Source organism: Sorex fumeus, unplaced genomic scaffold (genome assembly GCF_029834395.1).
Source record: "Sorex fumeus unplaced genomic scaffold, SorFum_2.1 ptg000032l, whole genome shotgun sequence".
Lineage (NCBI taxonomy): Eukaryota > Metazoa > Chordata > Mammalia > Eulipotyphla > Soricidae > Sorex > Sorex fumeus.
In genome coordinates, this window is record NW_026606089.1 from 11,004,967 (window position 1) to 11,028,472 (window position 23,506).

General features: G+C 51.5%; 1 protein-coding gene and 1 pseudogene across 1 annotated transcript; one reads left to right on the forward strand and one right to left on the reverse strand.

Moving 5' to 3' along the window:
- The first annotated feature begins 10,458 nt into the window (after window positions 1-10,458).
- On the forward strand, window positions 10,459-22,867 carry LOC130025737 (SEC14-like protein 3). Its single transcript, XM_056116541.1, has 12 exons — window positions 10,459-10,593; window positions 11,580-11,655; window positions 11,805-11,848; window positions 12,001-12,060; window positions 14,218-14,406; window positions 16,389-16,484; window positions 17,022-17,082; window positions 18,269-18,352; window positions 20,114-20,220; window positions 20,720-20,859; window positions 20,966-21,135; window positions 21,937-22,867. The coding sequence occupies exons 1-12, from the start codon at window positions 10,540-10,542 to the stop codon at window positions 22,056-22,058; spliced, it is 1,203 nt and encodes a 400-aa protein (XP_055972516.1). The 5' UTR covers window positions 10,459-10,539; the 3' UTR covers window positions 22,059-22,867.
- LOC130025748 (NADH dehydrogenase [ubiquinone] 1 beta subcomplex subunit 4-like) lies at window positions 13,404-13,789 on the reverse strand (annotated as a pseudogene).
- Window positions 22,868-23,506: the final 639 nt, after the last annotated feature.

Sequence of the window (23,506 nt, forward strand, 5' to 3'; positions counted from 1 at the left end):
CCAGTCAGTTCCTTAGCAGCTTCAGGTCCATGTCCCGGCCTGGACCACTGCTCATCACATAACATCACATAACAGAGTCTACCGTGAGGCTGTTCCCTTGAGCTCCCAGCTATCCTGCCAGCTTGTTTATCTGCAATGACAGCTCCTGCAGCCCAGTCACCCCTTCTACAGGGGAGGAGAGAGCGGGGGATTTATTGTTCCACAGCGGTGGCAAGGCTGGAATTCGGGAATGCAGGGCCATGTGCTTTCCCCATCCACCCACCTCTGAGCTTGGGTTAGACCAGGAGCACAGACAAAGGGCAGAGTCTGAGCCTGTGATTCAGCTCCTTGGAGGGGTCCCAGGAGAGCACAGGGTGGGCTCACTCATCTGTGTGCTCAGCCTGATAGTACCCACCAAAGCGAGTGGGGGGCGGGGGGTAAAGGTGAGATGAAGGGAAAGCACCTCATTGGTCCTTTTCAGCCCCTCACTATCCCTACAGCACTGTAGCACTGTCCTGTTGTTCATCGATTTGCTTGAGCGGGCAGCAGTAACATCTCCATCGTGAGACTTGTTGTTACTGTTTTTGGCATATCAAATATGCCATGGGGAGCTTTCCAGGCTCTGCCATGTGGGCAAGATACTCTTGGTAGCTTGCCGGGCTCTCTGAGAGGGACAGAGGAATCGAACCCGGGTCGGCCGTGTGCAAGGCAAATGCCCTACCTGCTGTGTGATCGCTCCAGTCACTATCCCTATAAGAAGGGGAAAATTATTAGCCCCAAATGATAGAAAGAAAACGGAGATTTCTGGCTAGAGAGACAAGTCGAGGTCTAAAGTTCTTGCTCTCAAAACCCTGGCACCACATCTGCCCCCCCTACACACACACACACACACACACACACACACACACACACACTGCCAGGGGCTGCTTTTGAGCACAGAGCCAGGACGAGCCCCTGAGCACCTGTGAGAGGCCCAACACCCCCTCCCCAAAGAAACCTCAGAAAACTGAGAGTCCCAGGGAAACCAGGGATCAAACACAGGGCCCAGGTCAGTATTTCCCAACAATCAGGGGGAGATTTGCTCAGGGTGGGGAGAGGAATCACAACTGCTTGAGCAGTTCGTTTGTGGCCACTCCCCAGCAGCTCTGGGCACTCCATGTTCCCCACGAGGCTGCGAAGTGGAGGCTTGTTTGGCACCAAGAACTCGGAACCCTCCACGCCCTCCTGTGCCCCAGTGTCGTGAGAAGGGAGGGCCCCCTCCGGCCCCGGACTGGGCCCACTTGCTCCACCGTGTAGCCCCTCACGTTACCCTGACCCTGTCACCATGGAAACCCATTCCAGCTAAGCAGCCAAACATCCTAGACACCTATGGACAGGACCAGCAGCTCTGCCATGGAAGTGGTTCTTGGGGGCCCATCCAGAAGGCACGTGGGCTTCCCGGTGGCTCCTGGGTTTCCCAGCACTGATGACAGTGGCAGTATCATCAACGTCACGGTCCTTGTTGGCATATTTTTCTATTTTCATTATTTAGTTATTGGGGCCACACACCTGACTGTGCTCAGAGCTGACTCCTGGCTCTGTACTCAGGGATCACTCCTGGCGGGGCTTAGGGATCCATGGGGGGAGGGGTGTGCCAGGGATCGAACCCAGATCCATCACATGCAAGGCAAGTACTCTCCAATCTCTCCAGTCCTCGTTATCATAGTTAATTTTTGTTCTCTGATCACAAAGGGAACTGAAATTGAGCAATAAAACATTCATACAAGCCTTAAAAAATAAAACAATTATCAGTGCTAACAAATTCAACAAGAGGTTAGGATACAAGATTAATGCACAAAATTTAGCAGCATTTCACTAAGAATCAAGGCTCTGAAAAGCAAAAAAAAAAAAACAGTTTTATTTGCAATAGCAAGAGTGAAGAATTCCATCCCATATGTGACAACAACAAAGAGGAAGGACCAATGAATGAAATACTCAGGAACAACTTTAGTCAAAGAAACACGAGACTGGGGGCCAGAGCGGCCATAAAGTGGGTACTGTGTTTGCTTTGCATGAGGCCAACCGGGGTTCGATCCCTGCCATCCCATATGGTCCCCTGAGCTCTCCAAGAGTAATTCCTGAGCCCAGAGCCAGGAGTAGTAACCCTGAACATCACCAGATGTGACCCAAAAAGCTAAAAATAAATTAAACCCCACAAAAATGTGAGGCTTTCTGTTGAAAATATTGTTTAAAGAAATTAGGACTTAGCCTGGGTTCTCTTCTCTGCCCTACCCCCCCTTCCCCTCAAATGTCTCTAGATTTCTTTCAGTAAAAATTTTGCTTTGCTTAAAAAGAAAATTAAGGGGCCGGAGCGATAGCACAGTGGGTAGGGTGTTTGCCTTGCACCCAGCCGACTCGGGCTCGATCCCCGGCATTCCATATGGTCCCCCAAGCACCGCCAGGAGTAATTCCTGAGTGCAAAGCCAGGAGGAACCCCTGAGCATTGCTGGGTGAGACCCAAAAAGCAAAAAAAAAAAAAATTAAAAGATGGTTGGGAAAATCGTATATAATGGTGGTGGGAAGGTGCAATGTTGGTGGAATTGGTGTTGGAATACTGAATTTCTGTAACAAAGGGAAAAAAAGTAATAAATAAATTTTTAAAAAGGAAATTAGGACTTAAATGGAAAGAGACCCATGTTCATGGAATAGAAGACTTAATATAGTTAATATGGAAATACTCTCCAAATAGATCTAAGGATCTTGCTACAGCATCTATCAAAATTCCAATTCACCTCCCACATCCTTGGCTTTACTGCTTAACTGGAAATAATGACTGCAAAGTTCATATGTAAACGCAAGGGAATTAGGAAAGATTAAAAACAACCTGAATGAAGTTGAGGACTTGTATTTCCCAATTACAAGTTTTGTTGGGGGGCCACGCCCGGCAGTGTCAGGGGCTACCTCAGCCCTAGTGTGCGTGGGACCATGTTGTGCTGGAGTTCAAATCCTGGTCTCCTGCAAAGCATTCACTCTAGCTCACTGAACTACTTCTCTGACCCACGTTGATTTTGTTGTTATTGAACGTTTTTGTTTGTTTGATTTTTGCTGTATCTAGTGGTGCTCAGAGGCTGGTAGTCCCAGCTCTGTGCTCAAGAGTCATTCCTGGCAGTGCTCAGGGGCTCTCCAGGTATGTTTTCTGCAATGCTCGGAAGATCATGTAATGCCAGGATCAAACCCAGGCCTCCTGCATGCAAAACACATGTGCTAACCTTGTGTTTTCTCTCTGACCCCATTTCCTGGTTTCAAAACTTACTACAAAATTATAGCCATCAAAACAGTGTGGTACTGCCATGAAGATATGTGAACTAATGAAAATGAGTGGGAAAGGGGCTGAAGAGAGAGTACAGTTGGTAGAGTGCTTGTCTGGACTCAATATCTGGCACCCCATATCACCCCTCAAACCCGCCAGGAGTGATCCCTAAGTGCAGGGCCTTGCCCACTGCCAGATATGCCCCCGCCAAAAAAAGGAGATCCTAGAAATAAACCCTCAAATGATTTTTGACAAGGGAACGGAGACTATTCTATAAAGTGCTAGGAAATGAATAAATGGTGCCAGGATATCCACGTACAAAAGAAGAATTTGTACACTGACCTTACACTGTTCTAGATAAATACTCCACACAAACGAAGGAGTTCAGACTATGAACCTCTTAAAGACAATCTTGATGGAAATCTTCTCAACGTTGGATTTGTCAATGATTTCTTGAATCCCAGCAATACTCGGATCATGTAGGATCAAACCCAGGCCTCCTGCATGCAAAACACATGCACTAACCCTTTGTCTTCTCTCTGGCCAACACAGATCCAGGCAACAAAAGAAACAAAGATATATTGGACTTTGTAAAAACTGAAAACATCTGTGAATAGTGGCCAGGGACGTGGCTCAACGGCAAAGCACAGTCTCACGTACGTGAGGCTGGAGTCCGCTCTCCAACGCTGCACAAACAAATGCATCAATAAGGTTTTGTGCATCAAAGGACAACCACTAGAGAAAATGAAAAGACAACCTGGGGACCCAGAACCATAGTACAGGGCACATACCTTGCATGCGGCCAACCTGGGTTTGACGGCACCCCATATGGTCCCCTGAGCACCGCCCAAAGCAATTCCTGAGTGCAGAGTCAGGGGTAACCCCTGAGCATTGCTGGGTGTGCCCCACCCCCTGCAAAAAAAGAAAAGACAATCCAAAGTGTGGAAGATAATATTTTCAAATTATGGACCTGATAAGGAATGTTCAGAATATATTAATAATTGATAATTTAGTGGTAAAAAGGACAAAGAAACCGATTTTAAAATGGGCAGAGAGCGGGGCTGGAGAGATAGCACAGCGCGGGTAGGGCGTTTGCCTTTCACGTGGCCAACCCGGGTTCGATTCCCAGCATCCCATATGGTCCCCTGAGCACCGCCAGGAGTAACTCCTGAGTGCAGAGCCAGGAGTAAGCCCTGTGCACCGCCGGGTGTGACCCAAAAAGAAGAAAAAAAGGGCAGACAGGGACAGAGAGATAGTACAAGCCAGGCAGACATTTGCCTTGCATGTGCTAGACCTAGATTTGATCCCTGGCATTACTTAAGGTCCCCTGAGCACTGCCAGGAGTGATTTCTGAGTACAGAGCCTGGAGTAAGCCCTGAGCACATCTGAGTATGGCCCTCAAAAATACAAACAAAATGAGTAAATACTGGAAAGAGAACTCAAAGGCTGGAACACATGCTTTACATGCAGGAGAACCAGGTTTGATCCCCAGCACTGCAATGGAGCAATCCCTGAGCACCAAGTCAGAAGTGATCCCTGAGTAGCACTGGGTATGCTCTCTCCCCACTAAAAAGAGTAGACATTTAAAAATTGTGAACAGAAGTTTCTCCTTGGAAGAGATACAAATGAAAAAGCACCCAAAAAATTACCCAAAATCTTTCATTATGGAGACGTAATTCTTATTTATGTATTTACTTACTTCCTTACTGGTTTGGGGGCCACATCTGGTGATGCTCAGGGCTTATTCTTGGCTCTGTGCTCAGGGATCACTCTGGTGGAGCCCAGGGAATCATATGGAGTGCCAGGGATCGAACCCGGCTCAGCCATGTGCAAGGTAAATGCTGTACTATTGCTTCAGCCCTGGAATGTAATTCATTAAAAATTTGTTTGTGGGGCTGGAGTGATAACACAGCGGGAAGGGTGTTTGCCTGGCATGCGGCCCAACCCGGGTTCGATTCCCAGCATCCCATATGGTCCCCCGAGCAGGCCAGGAGTAATTCCTGAGTGCATGAACCAGGAGTAACCCCTGTGCATCGCTGGGTGCAACTAAAAAAGCAATAAAATAAATAATTTGTTTGTTTGTTTGGTATTCATCAAAATGGATAAAAAGATCTGGAGAGATAGTACAGCAGAGACGACTCTTGTCATCCACACAGTTGACCCTGGTTCAGTTATGAGCACTGAATATAGTCCTCTGAGCATGGCCAGGAGTGGTCCTCAAGTACAGGGCCAGGAGTAAGCCCTGAGCACAGCAGGTGTTACTGCAAAACCAAAACAGTAAACAGGCAAAAAACTAATGAAGGAGTGAAGCCTGCTGGAACAGAGATGAACATTGAAGACATTAGGCAGTGAAGGGGAGAGGCCAGTCCCAGGAGACCACCTGCTCCATGATGGGCTTTCTGTGGACTATCCATAGGGATATGGAGAGATGGGGGAGGGGTGGAAGGGAGAGAGAGAGAGAGTAGAGAGATGGAGGTTTCGTAGTGGCTAGCGGCAGGAAAGGGGAAGCAGGGAAAGGGAATGACACTCTGGGTCCGGGAGGCCAGTGAGGACAATATTCCCTAGTTGGTGTTGCTGCTTGCACAACCTCACAAGGATGTCCAGCAACTGTGTCATTGTACCACGGAGCCCGGTGGATTCAAGGCATGTGAACTACAGCTTCCTTCAGATGCTTTTAGTTCAAAAAACTGCCCCTGGGTAGAAGATGGGGTACCAGCTGGGCCAGGATGCTTCCCCGAGCACCCCTGGAACTATAGTGATGTGTCTCTCGGTTCCCTTCCCAGCTCCCCTTTTCAGGCCATGCCTCCTTTACTTTGCTGTGGTCTGAACTCCCCAGTCCCCCGCCCCCCACACACACATTCTGCTTCTTGCCCTCTGCCCAGGCTCTCCCACCCAAGGGCCCCCTCTGTACTCACCAAACAGGTTTGGATAGAACAGTCTGTTCGTATTTCCTAGTAACCAACTGTCCACAAGGAGAGGCTCCAGGGTGTGGAGTGGGGAGTCCCATCTCCCCCCCACCCCCCACGCCATTGTTTGGTTACGTCCTGGCTGTCACCATGGTCTCCTGAGAGCTTGGCAACCTGGGGGCGAAACACAATCTGGGGACTCAGAGCAGGTGCAGAGGGCGCAGGGCCCGGGGGTTCTCCTTTCCCAGGGCCTTTGTCTAGAGGGAGGGAAATGCTTCTGATGGTCTCAAGACAGTGCGGCCCCAGGGGCGGATCCTGGCTTCTAGCACCCAGGGGTGAGTGAGGTCACTTACCAGGTTGGACGGTCCTGGGCTTCTGCTCAATCCTCCATGGACAAGAGGGCTGAGCTGTGGCTCTGGGCAGGCTCTGAGTCTGACAGGCTTGGGTCAAATCCTGACTTGCCATGGATGACTGGCTATCTGACCTTGGAACATTCCTTCCTGGGGCTGGAGCGATAGCACAGCGGGTAAGGTCATTGTTTGCCTTACACGCAGCTGACCCAGGTTCAACTCCCGGCATCCCATATTGTTCATTGAGTCTCAGGAATGATCCCTGAGCTCAGAGCCAGGAGTAAGCCCTGAACACTGCAAGATGTGCCCCCCCCCCAAAAAAAAACCCCAAATATTCCTTCCTCTCTCTGACCGTCCTCTCTCTCATTGGCTGTCAAAGGGGGACATCCTAGCGCTAGGAGCTATCTCAGGGTGCAGGCCCAGGAGTGGTGCTAGCTTCCCAGAACTGCAGGGCCCCAAGAGCACCGCCAGGTGTGGTCCTGGTCACTCCTGGCCTAGGCCCGTTTGACTGGCCCTTATTAAAAAAGAATACCCAAACTTATTTGCAACTGCTTGGGAAATGATGTAACACTCTCAGTCCAGAAGAAATGATCAATAAATAGGAGACTATGGACTCCGGGAAGGCAGAGCCCAAAGCACATTATTTATTAGTTACCGGGCTCTCCTAGTGCTCTCCTGAAGGTGGTTTTTTTTGTTTTGTTTTGTCTTTCTTTCTTTCTTTCTTTCTTTCTTTCTTTCTTTCTCTATTTCTTTTTTTTTTAGCCACCGACTACTTACTCCCGACTCTGCTCAGGGTCACTCCCGACAGGGCTCAGGGTACCTTATGTGGTGCTGGAGAGGCCAAGTGCAAAGGAGGTGCCTTCCTTCCCCTCCATACTGTCTCTCCAGCCCCTTTTACGTGGTTTTCACCTCCCCACACCAAACCTCTGGCCAAGTCACCCCTTCCACTAGAATGTTCTTACCCTGGTGCTCCACTTCGCTGGGGGAGCCTCAGAATGGATGCACAGCACAGACTCTTGAGAACCACCCAGAAATAACCCCTAAGCATGGAGCTGGGAACAGTCCCTGAGCACTGCTAGGTCTGGCCAGAAAGCCAAAAGCAAAGGCAAACAAGCACAAAGAAAGTTCTTCCCTCTTCTCCAGCCTCCAGTAAACAACATCCTCCCCATAAGCCAGATACCACGTGTTTTCTTTTGGGGGTGACTTCTCAGTCTGGGTCCTCTATGACAGTGCTCAGAGGTAGTCTGGTGGCACTACAACTGAGTGGCTTAACTGTTTTTAATCCCTCAGTTTGCTGGTCTGTAAAATGGGTTTATGGAGGCTGAAGAAAGTGCAGCGGGTAGGGCACTTGCTTGCCTTGCAAGGGGTCAACCTGGGTTTATTCCCTGGAATCCCATCTGGTCCCCTAAGCACGACCAGGAGTAATTTCCGAGTGCAGAGCCAAGAGTAACCCTTGAGCACTGCTGGGTGTGACCCCAAGCCCCAAAATAAGTAAAATAAAATGGGCTCGGTCATGATGGGCATGTAATTCGCCTTCAGCTGGTGCCATCCACTATGGTAGTCACAAGTCATATGGGACACTTTAAAGTAAAATTAATCAAGTTTCAACTGGAGAGCAGAATCCAAGCTCTCCAGTCTCACGGCGTGTCCCAGGTGGACAGCCCCAACCAGAACATTCTGTCAGAGTTCTCTCCCTCTCTTCCGTGTTGGTGTGTGCCCGCCGGTGGGACTAGATACTCTATATCTCTTTGTGATTTGGGTGCTTAGCTAGGAAAATACTTAAAGGTGTCTCTGAAAGGCTCCGGGCCCCCTGGGAGGACCCCAACCCCTCCTCCTGGCACTCTGATGTCCTCAGAAGCGGGGTGCCCCACAGTGAAAGGATTAGAGCGAGAAAGGAGACTGGTGAGAAACAGGCAGGATTAGGCGCTCCCGAGAAGGGAGAAGAGGAACCCAATCTGGCCTGGTGGCAAGTGGGTGTAGACGCAGCCGGGGCTTGGCAGAAAGAGGCAGGAATGCGAAGAGAGGCAGGGCTGGGCGTGGAGCGTTACCTAACTGCTCCCCAGCCCGCTCTGGTGGCACCCCAGATGGGGGAGATGGCCTCCTTGTCTCCTACGGGACCCCATTCCATCGGGGGCCTGAGTGGGAAGAGGTCCACAGCCCTAACCCATGTCATCTGGTCGAGAGACCCTGAAAGAGCCCCTGAGTCAACCCAGGAGGTGGGGCCCTGGACAGGGGCGTGAGCGCCAGCTCAGCCCTTGCCACCAACGCTGGCCCAGGGTCCCTGCAACCCCAGAAAAGGTGACAGCGTGGCTGTACTGGGGTGCCGGGCAGATGTGCCCTTTTGAAGTCCCTCTGCCAGGTGCGACCCTCACCCGTTTGTCTTCATCCTCCCGTGACCACTGAAGGACCCCGCAGGCGCAGACTGTCCCACTGGACTGTGAGGTGAGGGACAGAGAGATAGAGCAGCGGGTAGGGCGCTTGCCTGGCCTGCAGCCTACCCGGGTTTGATCCCCAGCACCCCATATGGTCCCCCGAGCTTTGCCAGGGGTCACTGCTGGACACAGATCCAGGAGCAGTCTCTGAGCCCTGCCATGTATGGCCAAATAATAAAAACAGAATGACGCAAGTGACAGAGGTGCCATCATGGAAGGGAAGTTGGGGTGCCAGGTAGCATGGCAGGACTGCAGGGGCAAGGGAAACTTCCAGGCTTCACACACACACACACATACACACACACACACACACACACACACACACACACGAATGCCCCTCACTGATTGGGTTTTTTTTTTTTTTTTTTTTGCTTTTTGCTTTTTGCTTTTTGGGTCACTCCTGGCTCTGCACTCAGGAGTTACTCCTGGCAGTGCTCAGGGGACCATATGGGATGCTGGGAGTCGAACCTGGGTCAGCCGCATGCAAGGCAAACGCCCTACCCGCTGTGCTATCGCTTCAGCCCCACTGATCGGGTCTTTAAATCCCAAGAAATGCTGTCAGCGCTCCACTTCTTCCTGCGGGCACAGGGAATGGGGGATCCCTGGCAGGGCCCCTCGTGTCTGCAGGACCTTAGAGATGGGGAAGGTGCTGTGCTGCTCCTCCCAGGTTAGACATCTTCAGGGCCTGTACCCCACAGTCCGTTGCGAAAGGCACCTGGAAAGGGAGCATGGACCCGGGGTAGCAGCAAGCCTTTGACGGGGGTGCAGCTGAGCGCGCAGCTCTCGGGCTGGGGAGATAGGACAGCAAGGAAGCCACTTTCCTTGCATGCAGCCGACCTGGGCTTGTTCGCCAGCAATGCACCCGGTACTCCCACCAGGAGTGATCCTTGAGCACCAACGATGTGACTCCACATGCCTCCGACCTCAAATAAGTCTTTCTCTTTTTGGGGGGGGGTACACATTTGGTGCTCAGCAAGGATCCTTCCTGGGAGGGCCATGTGCAAGGCAAGAGCCCTGCCTGCTGTATCATCACTCTGGCCCCTTTAAGTTTTCTTCTTCATGCTTGTTGCAAAAGAAGGATATGAGCCTCCCAACCTTGGCAAAGTGATTTTTGGACCTATCCAGGCTCAGACCCCTGTCCTGTCAGGGAAGTAGGAAAAAATGACCTTTGGAGACCCCTAGGTGCGGGGTCTCTTTGGCATGGAGGCGCAGACACCTCGCGTGGAGAGCCGGTCTCCAGGGCCCTGGCTCCTGCAGGGTCTAGAACTCTTGGGCGGCTCTGCCCGAACTCCCCCACGCCAGCCTCATTCCTCCTCCCAGCCTCCACCACCTGGCAGGAGCCTGGTGACCCATCCTCTGGTGCCTGCCCCCCACCACAGACCTGTCCGGCCGCCAAACACGAGCCTGCACTTAATCCCGATTATGTAATGTGCAATCCAACAGTTGGCCAAGGAGGCGGGGCCTGGGCCACACCCAGGAGCAGGGGCAAAAGGCCGGAGCTGGTCAGAGCCCCAGACCCGGCTCAGCCTCCACTGGAACCCCCTGCTCAGGGCACAGACCCCACCTCAGCCTCCTGCAACACCATGAGCGGCCGCGTTGGAGACCTCAGCCCTAAGCAAGCGGAGACTCTGGCCAAGGTGAGCGCTGTTTGCCCTGGAGAGTGACCCTCGACACCCGTCCTCTCTCTGCTCACTCAACATGTCCTTGATGTGGTCTCTGCTGTCGCCTTTCCCAGGGTTTGGCCCCCAGGGCCCGGGGGACATCAGCCGCGGTCAGGGCAGAGTCTGGGAAACAGCCCCACATCCAGGCAGACATGGGGCTGCCAGATGGAGACAGACTTCTTATCCAGGACCCACAGCCAAAAACTTTCTTTGGTCGCAGGTCCCCACTTGCTACCTCCCAGCCCCCGGGGGGTGACTTACATGGTGGTCCTGTTCCCTTGTTGGGGCCAGCGAGCAGGACATGTTATCATCCTCATCCTCGTGGTGAATGGAGAAGAGGAGGCAGAAGTAGTAGCCGTGTTTGAGGCTGACGAATAGTACAGTGGGTAGGGCTTGTGCTATCTTTCATGCAGCTGACCTGGTTCCATCCCCGGCACCCCATATAGTCCCCCGAGCCCCGCCAGGGGTGATCCCTGAGCTCAGTGAAGAGTAAGCCCTGAGTACCGCCGGGTATGGTCCCAAACACCAAAATAATAATAATAATAACAACAATAATGTGTTAGCCGTAGTTTTTGTTTTGTTTTGTTTCTTTTTTTTTTTTTAGAAAAAAAATGGTATCCCAAGAGGCAGAAGCTTCTGCAGGCTGAGCTTCAGGCTGAGCTTGAAAGAATCCAGCCCCTATCTGCATTCCACGCCTTTGCCCACCCCCCCCGATCTAGCCATCTCTTCTATCCACTCATCCCCACCCTCCTTCCCTCTACTCATTCCCCATCTCTCCTTCCTTCCAGTCCGCCACTCACTGACTTCTCCATGGTTCCACCCTGAGAGCTTTCTCCTTGCACCCATCCGCCCGGCCCTCCAGCCACCACCAGGGCCAGTCAGGGTGGGGGCAGGCAAGTGGGCAGTGAACGGGGTTCCAGGGCTCAAGGACAGGTCCCCTCAGCCAGCATCTCTCTCCCCAGTTCCGGGAAAACGTCAAGGATGTGCTGCCCGCCCTGCCCAACCCTGACGACTACTTCCTCCTGCGCTGGCTCCGAGGTGAGGGCAGAGGTGGGGGAGGCTGGAAAAGGGGCAGGGGCAGGGAAGGAGGATTCCATCCAGGTCCCCAGGGCCCTCTTGAGCACCCAGAGGCCGGGCACAGAACCGGCTGCCTCCACCCCATCTTCCCCCTTCCGCCCAATCCACAGCTCGCAATTTCGACCTGCAGAAATCGGAGGCGATGCTTCGCAAGGTGAGAGCCTTCCCACCTGCCCGGGGTGTTTGGGGAGGGGTGTGGAGAGGAACAGCTCTCTGGCCCCTCCCTCCCTCCCTCCCTTCCTCCCTCCCTCCCGTCTCTGGGGTGCTGGGTGTCGGGTGGGGTCCAACCCCTGTTGTCCCTTTCAGTACATGGAGTTCCGGAAGACGATGGACATTGATCACATTCTGGACTGGCAGCCCCCCGAGGTGAGTCGGCATCCCCACCCCAGAGGCACAGATGTCACCCCCAAGCAGCCAGGGGGTGGGGGTGAGAGTGTCTCAAATGCTGCACAAATGGCATGTCCCTGAGAGGCCTGGGCGCACGGTGTGTCCGAGCGTTTCTGGCGCTGGATCCTCTGAGACCTGGGCTTAGACCATCTGTACAGCCAGACTCAGAAGGGCTGGGGCACAGGCCAGGACTATGCAAAGTTCTGAGTTTGATGCCCAGCACCACATGGGTCCCGAGGACTGGGTGTAGCCCTGGACATCCTCAGCACCACTGGGCCAAGTGTCACGGAAATGGTCGTTACAGAGATCTCCCACCCACCCCACCCCCCAAAAAAGAACAGAACTTGGTTGCATGCTGTCACTGAATCACACTACTGGCCCTATGTCTCAGATGAGGATATCGAGGCCCAGTATAGGGAACAGAGCTTCCCCCAAGGTCCCACAGTGCACAGGACAGCTGAGCCCAGGCCTCTCTGTGCCCCAAGTCCCAGGGCAGGATCACCACAGCCAGCCTATGCCCTGTCCCCATACCCCTGGGACTCCATCACCGTCTCCTCTTCTAGTGGGAAAGAAATTTAGTTCTGGGGCTGAAGCGGTAGCACAGTGGGTAGGGCATTTGCCTTGTAAGTGGCCGACCCGGGTTCGAGTCCCAGCATCCCATCTGGTCACCTGAGCACCACCAGGAGTGATTCCTGAGTGCAGAGCCAGGAGTCAGCCCTGAGCATCGCCGGGTGTGACTCCCCCTCCAAAAAATAAATTTAGTCCTCCTGGGGCTGGGAAGGACTTCCCCATCGCTGATGTCTCAGTCAGAGAATGGTGTCCATCATAATTTGTGTAGCAAGTGTTCTGGGCCACATTCTGGGTGGATCTGAGCCCCTCATAGTCCCCTGAGCACTGCCAGGAACAATCCCCAAACCCCGAGCTGGAAGTATGTCCTGGCACTGCTGGGGCTGGCTTCCAAACCAAAACAATCAATGAATTCAGTATTTCATTTTTTGAAACCCAGTATCACGTATTGTCCCCTGAGCACTGCCAGGAGTGATCCGCAGGCAAAGTGTCAGAAGAAAGCCCTGAGCATAACCAGATGTGAAAAAAAAAAGGGCTGGAGAGAGAGTGCAAGGCGCGTGGAGGAAAGTGAAGGCACGTGCCGAGCACTTAGCTCGAGTCGTTGCCTTGGTTTGAATCCCAGCGCTGCATATGGTCCCCCAGGCACTGCCAGGGGAACACCTCCTTAAAAAATACCTTCAAAATTAATTAGTTCAGTTTTTTATGATTAATAGAAAAGCTATTTAAACAGGAATATGTAGTCATAATTTTCAGATTTAGTATGAGATGCTCAATGTTCGGTCCAATTTTCCTTCACGGATAAGTTTTTCTTTCCTATCTCTGTCCATCTTAAAAATATAATACAGAAGAAGAGGGGCCCGATTCCAACCAGAGCTCCTACGAGGGAGGTCTTGGGAGTGGATTTGAAGTTGGGGTAGACATTTGCTGATCTTGCATAGGTCCAACGATGCAGGGCTGGGTCTTCGATGAGCCTGTGGCGACTGGGGTTGTTGCACTGCAGACGGTACTCCAGTTTAAGCCGGGATCTGATGGCCAGGCGCTCGGCCTGGGCCTCGCAGGCTTCCGGAGAGATGTACTTGGCGGCATTGAGGGTAGTGGGCAGGGTGGCGAGGCATGCCAGCTTGTACTCGGGGAACGACATCTTGGCCCCACAGTTGCGCCTCCCTAATTCCGTTTTTATAAAAACAATTAGCACCTTTGAGCCAGTTCATCTGAGATTTATCTTTGATGGTCCTGCTCTGAGCTAGGCTCTCTCTGCATGCCCCTCAATATTCTTTTTTTTTTTTTTTTTGCATTTTGGGTCACACCCGGAGATGCACAGGGTTTACTCCTGGCTCATGCACTCAGGTATCACCCCTGGTGGTGCTCAGGGGACCATATGGAATGCTGGGAATCGAACCCAGGTTGGCCGCATGCAAGACAAATGCCCTCCCCGCTGTGCTATCGCTTCAGCTCTGCCCCTCATTATTCTCACCCGCACAACTCAGGAAGGCATCACACGTGTCCCCGTCTCTGGAGGTCTCTGGGCAGGTGTCAAGGGCCAGGTTCTATGCATCTCTTCACTCCCAGGTGATCCAGAAGTACATGCCCGGTGGCCTATGTGGCTACGACCGCGATGGCTGCCCGGTGTGGTACGACATCATTGGGCCACTCGACCCCAAGGGCCTGCTCTTCTCCGTCACCAAGCAGGACCTGCTCAAGACCAAGATGCGGGATTGCGAGCGCATCCTGCATGAGTGTGACCTGCAGACCGAGCGGGTGAGAACCGGTGGAACAGCCGCAAGAGTGGGACAGGGGTCTAGGAGTCCCCCCCCCCACCCTGGCACTCTCCTCACACCAATCCTGCCACCTCTTGTCTGGGGGGTTTTGGGAAGTTCCCTTCCTCTCAGAGCCTCTTTGCTTTTCTTTCTCCTTTCTTCATTTTTTTAAGTTATTTTATTGAATCACTGTGAGACAGACCCTTACAAAGCTGTTCAGGACTGGATTTCAGTCACACAGTATTCCAACACCCATTTCTCCACCAGTGTACATTTCCCAGCACCAAAGTCCCCAGGTTCCCTCCCATCACCCCCGACCTCACACACCTGCCTGCCTTTATGGCAGGCACTTTTCTTCTCTCTTTCTTGCTCTCTCTCTCGCTCTCTCTCTCTTGCGCTCTCTCTCCTCTCCCCTCTCTCCGTCTCCCTCTCTTCCTCTCTGCATTTCCCTCTTTCTCTCTCTCCCTCTCTTTCTCCCTCTCTGCCTTTCCCTCTCTCTCTCCCTCTCTCTCTCTCTAAGCCTCTTTTCTTGCCTGCAAAACAAAGCTAAAGATTGAGGTAGCAAAGATTAAATCACGGTCACGGTCACAATCTTCCCATTGTTCATCGATTTTTGCTCGAGCAGGCCCAATAACGTCTCCATCGTGAGACTTGTTGTTACTGTGTTTGGCATATTGAATACGTTATGAGTAGCTTGCGAGGCTTTTCTGTGCAGGCGAGATACTCTTGGTAGCTTGCCGGGCTCTCCAAGAGGGGTGTAGGAATCGAACCCGGCTCAGCTGGGCAAGCTGCGCGCAAGGCAAATGCCCTACTGCTGTGCTATCACTCCAGCCCCTCTTAAGGTACTGTGATTTATAATACTGTTAGTTTTGTACATATATCATTATAATACCATGCCTGCCACCAGAGTACCCACTTCCCTAAACTCAGTTCTGTGGACCAACTCTCCAGTTCTGCTACCTTTGGCCATTTGTTGCTTCCTTACTGTGCATCCTTAATTTCTGCTTATAAGAGAGATTATTCTGTATTAATCCCTTTTCTTCTGACTCATTTAGCATAATACTGTCTAGTTCCATGTCTTAGCAAAGATTACATAAGACAGAGCAAATGTATGGCACAGCACAGGAGACCAAGTACAGATTTCTGAATAACATTCCCTCTGAGTCAGCTTTTGTGGTTCCTTCTCTCGTGATAACTTTCTGATAGCTCTCACACACACCTACCTCCTGCACTCTCCTACCTCTCCTGCTGGCCTCAAACTTAGCTGAAGTCTCTCCCTGACTCACATAAGGAGAACGAGACAAGGACCCAGGAGCACCCCTCCAAGTGAGTTAGGGTTTCCATAACTCCTGAGGAGAACTATGGTCACTTGGTTGCTTCTTGGTCTTCCCAGCTAGATTTGTAATCTTTTGGGGTTTTTTGGGGGAGGGGGTCACATCTGGCAGTGCTCAGGACTTACTCCTGGCTCTGTGCTCTGGGATCACTCCTGATGGGACTCAGGTGACCATATGGGGTTCAGGGATCAAACCTGGGTCAATTGTGCACAAGGCAAGCACCCTACTCGCTGTACTATTACTCTGGCTCCTAGACTGTGAATCTTTGAGGACAAGACGTATGCATTATTGTGATAGAAACATGGCATTCTGAGTGTCTGACACAATATAGATGCTTAATAAGTCTTCACTGGACAAATCGCATGACAAGTGGATAAGTCAGTTGGCAGTATAGAAGAATGGAGTAGTGAATTGATGTTTGGGGTGTCAGTGGGTGGCTAGATGGTACATGACTGATGCAGGTGTAGATGGATGCATGGACGATAAATAGATGGGTAATGGGTGGGCAAAAATGAATGGCGGTTGAGTATGTATGTGCATTCACTGCTTCGTCCCCTCTCTCCTCTGAGGAGTCACAGACTAGGCTTCTGTCTAAGTCTCTACCCAGCACCTTGAGCCACAGAACCAGTCCTTGCTCTTATGCTTACAGCTGGGGAGAAAGATCGAGACCATTGTGATGATATTTGACTGCGAGGGCCTGGGACTGAAGCACTTCTGGAAGCCTCTGGTGGAAGTTTACCAGGAGGTGAGGAGAGGTGCCCTGGAGCCCCCTGTTTACTTTAATGATCAGCTCAGATGGCCAAGACTCGGGAAACCTTCAAAAGTCTCTGGGAAGATTCTGCAGAATTGGCGTCAAGGACTCTTCTGTGAGGAGACCACGGGCCAGTTTCTACCAAGCCTCCTGCAGCCCCGTCGTCCCTAGTTCTGAGACAGATCACTTTTCCCCTCTCCTGTGTTTGGTTTCCTCAACTGCAGAATGGGGATGAGCGTCTGCATCCCAAAGAGATGTAGGGAAACCCGTGCATTGACCTGTGAACTGTATACACATTCTTGGCAAACAAGGAACATTTTAGCCAGGAGGAGTCTTTATGACTACTAGACTCCCATTATGGTAACATTTGTTCTAAAAATAATTGCTAGCATGTAGTTATTACCAAGAACCAGTGTTGGAAAGAAGGAAAACCCTTCCCAGCCCCAGCACCCTGCAGAGGGGAGATTGCAAGGGTGACAGCAGTAGAATGGGAGACAGGGGCTCTAACGGGGGTCTTTCTTGGTTCCACAGTTCTTTGGTCTTCTTGAAGAAAATTACCCAGAGACCCTGAAGTTCATGCTCATTGTGAAAGGTGTGTGGCAAGTGGCTCACTTTCCTGTCTCTGTTTCTTCACTGCCCTGGGGATGCTTATAGCTCCCCTCAACCCAGAGGCACAGGGAAGCAGGCTGGTTGCTTATCTTCATGCACAGCATAGAGTGACTGGAACAGAGTAAGTGTTAAATAAATGGTACCTCCTGTGGTTGACCTTGCTGCAAGAGGAGGCAGTTTCAACCACAACTCTCCAGGAATACCCACCTCACTCTTCCTGCCCATCTTGATATCTCCCTCCCCAAACCACCTTTGGCACTGGAAGATGACACAGTCCAATCTGTTCTTTCTTGTCTACAGAGGCCTTCAGTTGTGTTGTGTGTGCTCGAGATAACTGTTTTCCTTGCTGAGTTTTCTGTTCCTTGAAGACAAAGCCTCTGGTTTTCTACTTCCATCGTATCTATAGTCATCCCTGATAACATCCCTTACAGAACCAGGGCCATGTAGATAATCAAGGAGTATTTGGGTATCTGTTTGGATAGTTAGGTGGATAGAAGGATGGAAGTATGACATGTTTAATGATTGACTGGTTGGTTAATTAGTTGGTTGCTTGGTTGTTTGCTTAGTTTGCTGTTCATTTAGTTGGCTAGTTGTGTGTGCTGGGCTAGATGATAGCTTGGTTGGTTAGATTGACAATTTGGCATTTTGACTTGTGTGAGTGAGTGGTTGTTTGACAGATCAGTTAGTTGATTAGCTACTTTGCTATTTGTCTAGATTTTGGCCCATTGGGTAAGATAACTCAGGGCTTTTGAACAGTTGGCTGGTTATTGACGTGAATCTGTGACTTACTAGTGAGGGAAGTTAGTTGTGCAATGTGCTACATGTTCAACCAAAACATTGGCCAAAGTGTTGATTGTTGCTTGACTGCTGGGCAGTTGGTTGGTTTCTTGGTAAACTAATTAATGAACTGGTTGGAATGTGAATTGGTTGATGATTTGTTGACTGTGGGTTGGTTGATAGGTTGGATGGTTGAATAGATGATTGGTCAGGTGGATGTTTGTTGACTGGGTGACTAGTTGTTTGAACAGTTTGTCAAGTGTAGGCCATTGAAACTTCCCAAATCTATTGATACCTCTTTATATTGTTGAGTATGAGTAGTATGGAATAAATAGAATCAGAATACAAAATATTGTTATATGCTCCCATTTTTCTTGTTTGTATCTTTCTAGCCACCAAGCTGTTTCCTGTGGGCTACAACCTTATGAAGCCTTTTCTGAGTGAGGACACGCGCAGAAAAATTGTAGTACTGGGAAGTAAGTAGCTCCAGTTGCATTCCCTGATGCCTGTGCATGAATTTTGAAGCAAGGTTTGTCCATCATCCCATTCAGAAATCAAAATGTTACCCAGAGTCAGAGACTGTGCCTCCCCAAAGTGCATCTTAGACAATAGGATGTGAGTTATCTTAGCCTTATTTTCTGTCATTGGTGACTAATGCCTCCATAACTTCCTCCTGATTGATTGGTTTGATTACTAATCAACCTCTGGACTAGGGACCTCAGTGTTCTATCAATATTTATTACCTCAGTGCTTCTGAGGCAACCTAGATGAAGACAAGTAACAGAAAGAAGAGGCATTATTATGTGTGAAATCTAAGAAAACAAGATGTGACTAGAGCAGTACATTAATAATACATTGATTTTATGAATTATTGGGCAGCAAAAATTTTCATGAAAGAGAAAATTCATTAATTTTTTAAAATGTAGCCTATAGTATGATCTTATTTTGGTGAAAAAAATAGATGAAACTCTAGAAAGAGATGCAACACAATGTCAACTGTGGTTGGCAAGTTAATAGGTTGGCTTCTTATTGGGATTTTTATGGATTTTTTTCAAACTATGATAATAATCATTGCTTTATAAGCAGGAAAATCAATATTTTTTCAAATGATATGGAAGAAAGGAAGGAAGGCAAGAGTAAGGGAGAAATAAAGGAGTGAGAGGAGGGTGAAGGGAGGAAGGAGAGAGGGAGGGAGGGAAGGAGGAAGAGAAATAGCTTTGAAAATCTAACCAATGACCCTGAGCTTGGAGGATAATGTCTCACGAGCAGTATGGTCGGCTCACTGTATCGGGAGATTTGAGACTCTGGGGGGCCTCTGAGAAAGCTCTGTTTTCCCTCCTTCCTGAGACCTGAGTCTGCCTCTGCCCACTTCCCACTAGGATCTGGAGATGGTGGGTCACGAGGTAGACCCCAGACTCTGTGACAGTGTGGGTCATTGTCTCTGTAGATCTAGGTTTAAGTCTGTCCCCTGAGTGGTGCGTGGCACTGTGTTTGGCCCTGGTGCACCAGGCGCCTTTGTGCTCATTGAGGAAGTGTCATGGTGGAGAAGCAGTGGAATAGCCTGGGTTGGTTATAGGGCCAGGGCCATGGTGTTACCAAGGAATCCTGAATATTCTAAGAGCTCTGTGTAGAGCATGAGAATCAAACAATGGGCATATGATTGGGAGGAGAGGGTCCTTCCAAAAGCCCAGAGCTGGGGCCAGAGCGATAGTACAGCGGGTAGGGCGTTTGTCTTGCACGTGGCTGACCCAGGTTTGGTTCCCTGGCATCCCATATGGTCCCCCAAGCACTGCCAGGAGTAATTCCTGAGTGCAGAGCCAGGAACAACCTCTGAGCATCTCTGGGTGTGACCCAAAAAGAAAAAGAAAAAAAAAGGCGCAGAGCTGCCTCCTAGGGGTCAGGTTAGACCTGGAAATGCCACTGCCTCACTGTTGGGCCTCAGCAAGGTCCTTGACTTCACTGGGTTTCAAAGTGTCCATGAAACAGACAACCCTTCACTCTCGGACGGGGAGAACGTCACAAATGTATGAGCTTGTTGGCCAGTGGGCAGCACATTTCCAGGCAATAAGGTGCCTGGAGGTGTTTCCTGTACCCGGCGTTTAGGAGGCTTGGGCCATGGGCACTGTCAGCTTAAGTCTTGTAGAACTTCATCCCAGGCTCAGGCCCCCCTGGGGGATAGGAGTGTTTGCGGGTCTCCTGCAGGGCTGATAACCTCCCCTCAACTCCTCTGTCCTCAGCCAACTGGAAGGAAGGTTTGCTGAAACTCATAAGTCCTGAGGAACTGCCTGCTCAGTTTGGAGGGACCATGACTGATCCTGATGGGAATCCCAAGTGTTTAACTAAGGTATGGAGAGCCCTGGGAAAGGAGGGGAGACATGCATAGGGCTCAGGAAGACCTTGGAACTAAAAGGTCCCAGCCCTCCTGCTCAGGACTCTCAGAGGGCAGGCAGACAAGTAAGGAATGAGAATGCTGTGGGGGGAGGGAGCATACCTGGTGGTGCTTGGGGGAAACTCTTGGCTCTGTGCTCAGGAATCACTCCTGGCAGTGCTTGGTGGGAACCATGCTGCAGTGTTGGGTATCGAATTGGAGTTGGCTGCATTCAAAACAAGCACCTTAACCCCTACACTCTTGAGCCCCCTGAAGGGAGGCTCTTTTGATGCAGAGGATGAGTTGGGAGGGAAAGTTTCTAAAGAACTGACTTAGCCCACCCAAAAGGTGGGGCTTCCCCTAGGGGAGAGGGGAGACAGTGGTGAGCAGAAGATGTGCAGGAACTGGGGACAGGCAGGGGGTACTGTGTGAGAAAGGGTTGAAAGAGGACCGAGACCCCCTTGTCTGGTTACAGATCAACTATGGTGGGGAGATCCCCAAGTCCATGTACGTGCGGGACCAGGTGAAGACACAGTATGAGCACTCGGTCCAGATCAGCCGCGGCTCCTCGCACCAGGTGGAATACGAGATCCTGTTTCCAGGCTGTGTCCTCAGGTAGGGGCAGACGCCAACCCCCCTCTGGATGGACCCTAGCTCCTCTGGGACCCATCAGACCGAGCATATGTCGGTCTTCATCCCCCTCCCCCACAACTGCATCCAGGTGGCAGTTCTCATCGGATGGGGCCGACATCGGCTTCGGGGTTTTCCTAAAGACCAAGATGGGGGAGAGGCAGCGGGCCGGGGAGATGACAGAGGTGCTGACCAGCCAGCGCTACAATGCCCACATGGTGCCCGAGGACGGGAGCCTCACCTGCGCGGAGGCCGGCGTGTGTAAGTCCGCCCTGCCTGGGCTCCAGAACCAGAAGGCTTTGTCTGCAGGAGAGAAGGGGACAGTGGTCGGGGGGCGGGGCATGGGGACCACAGGACACAGATGAGGAATAACTTCCCCAAGAGTCACACTAAGAAGCCAAGAGATGTGTCTAGGGGCTGGAGCAATAGCAGAGCGGGGAGGGTGTTTGTCTTGTATGTGGCTGACCCAGGTTAGATTCCCAGCATTCCATATGATCCCCCGAGCACCGCCAGGAGTAATTCCTGAGTGCATGAGCCAGGAGTAATCCCTGTGCAGCACCAGGTATGACCCAAAAAGCAAAAAAAAAAATAATAATAATAATAAAAGAGGTGTGTCTAGCATAGCTAAGGGCAGTGCCAGGGTCCCAGCTCAATCTTAGGGTTGCTGCAGAGCCCTAACCAGAGTCTAGGGAGCTGGACCCCGCTGAGATCCCAACCCTGCCTCGCTGGGTGGTCGTAAGGAGGTAGGCAGCACAGCTCTGGCCCAGCTTCCCACGGCACAAAAGGGCGAGCATCCATTTGGACACAATGGGATGCTGTGGCCATTGTTCCCATTACCAGTTGGTGCAAACAAAGCCAGGGCTGGCCCTATGCCAGGAGGCTAGTTGTCTGCATACAGGCTGTGCCCAGGGCTGACGGTTCCCGGGGGAGTGGTGGGAACTCGGCCCAGCCTGGCAGACTAAGTGGGGACACAGCATGCTCTCCTCACCCGTGGCCTTGGGAAGGTGGTGCGGAGGGTGTGAAGCCAGGCCTAGCTGCCCTTGTGTCTCTCTGTGCCCCCAGATGTCCTGCGCTTCGACAACACCTATAGCTTTGTCCATGCCAAGAAGGTCAGTTTCACGGTGGAGGTGCTGCTCCCGGACGAGGGCATGCAGAAGTACGACAAGGAGTACACGCCGGTGTAGGCGCTCCGCTTCTCAGACCCGAGACCCTCTGCTCTCTCTGTCTCTGTCTCTCTGTCTGTCTCTCTCTTTGTCTCTCTCTCTCTCTCCCCTCCCCACCCCAGACACAGACCATTATTCGCCCTCCTGACATCGTGACAGTAATAGGAAAAGAACTTCTTGTGGGAGATTAGACTGTGGTCGGATCGGGAAAGGGATGAGAGGCATGGCCCTGAGGATACTGTTGAACGGGGCTGGGGGGTAGCAGGCAGAGGAGCAAGACGCAACTGTCACTCTGAACCCGCTAGAAAGAGGAATAAGAACCGCTGGGCTCTGTCCGCACTCCTAAAAGCGTGTGTTTGTGCTGGAGTTCCTCCCCCGCAATGAGCCCAGAGCAGCAGGAGTTGGAAATGCATCTAAATCCCTATTCCTTAGGCTCCTTAGCTAGTCGATGGTCACTGTGTGCTTGTGGAGTTGTGGGGAGGTGGGAGGCAGGTGGTCATGGGTGGGCGGCGGGATAATGAGCCCCACAGGCAGGTTTCAGCACCGAGGACAGGGACAGCGCCTTGGCGTGGATGGGCTCGCCCAGAGTCCCAGAGGATCAGCCCCCAGACTTCTGGCCCTGGTTGCCCCCTTGAGCGGGCAGTAAATGCCTACATCAGCCTTTCACTTAGAGCAGATGGCTTTCCAACCCAGCATTCTCACCCAGGCCCCTTGCTTTGCAACTCACTCACGGCTCACGTTTTGAGCAATTCAAGGAACGTTTCCGGGAAGCAAAAGGAAGGCAGCCCTGGCTCTTGCTGCCACCTGGAGATGATAATAAAGCAATCACAGCTCTCGCAGGGTGGCGCTGTCTGTGTACCCCTCGTGTGGCCACTCATGTGGCCCTTCACGCTTACGCCTCCCCCAGGGCCACTAATTGTGGAGAGGGAAACCAGGGCTCGGGAGGTGAGGCCCATCGCACACTAGCAGTCACCTTTTTAAGTGACAAATCCAAGACCCGGGCCTTTCTGAGTGTCTTCTGTGGCAAGACATTGCCTTCATTGCCCTTCTATTACCGCCTCCTAAGGCAAATAAGAAGGCGCAAGGTGTTTGTCCTCGGTCTGCCAGGAGAAGCATCCTGGTGTCACCTTCCACTATCAGCATTGGGGAGTGGGTAGGGGCAGGGGGAGACGTCTGATGCTCATAGGACAGCAGGTACAATGGTGACCCCACAATTCCCCACTGCACCGTGTCTGTCCAAGGAATCTCACATCAGAACAGACCAGTGATTATGCTCCTGTTCTCAGCTCAAAACCTGGAATGCATGTACACATGCACACACACACACACACACACACACACACACACACACACACACCTGGGGGTGCTAGGAGAGAGGCTAGAGCTCCAGAGTTTGAGTTTCTTTTGGGCATCCTGCTCCAGGCCAGGGGCCTGGAGATGTTGGCACACTCCTGAAAACTCCTGGATCC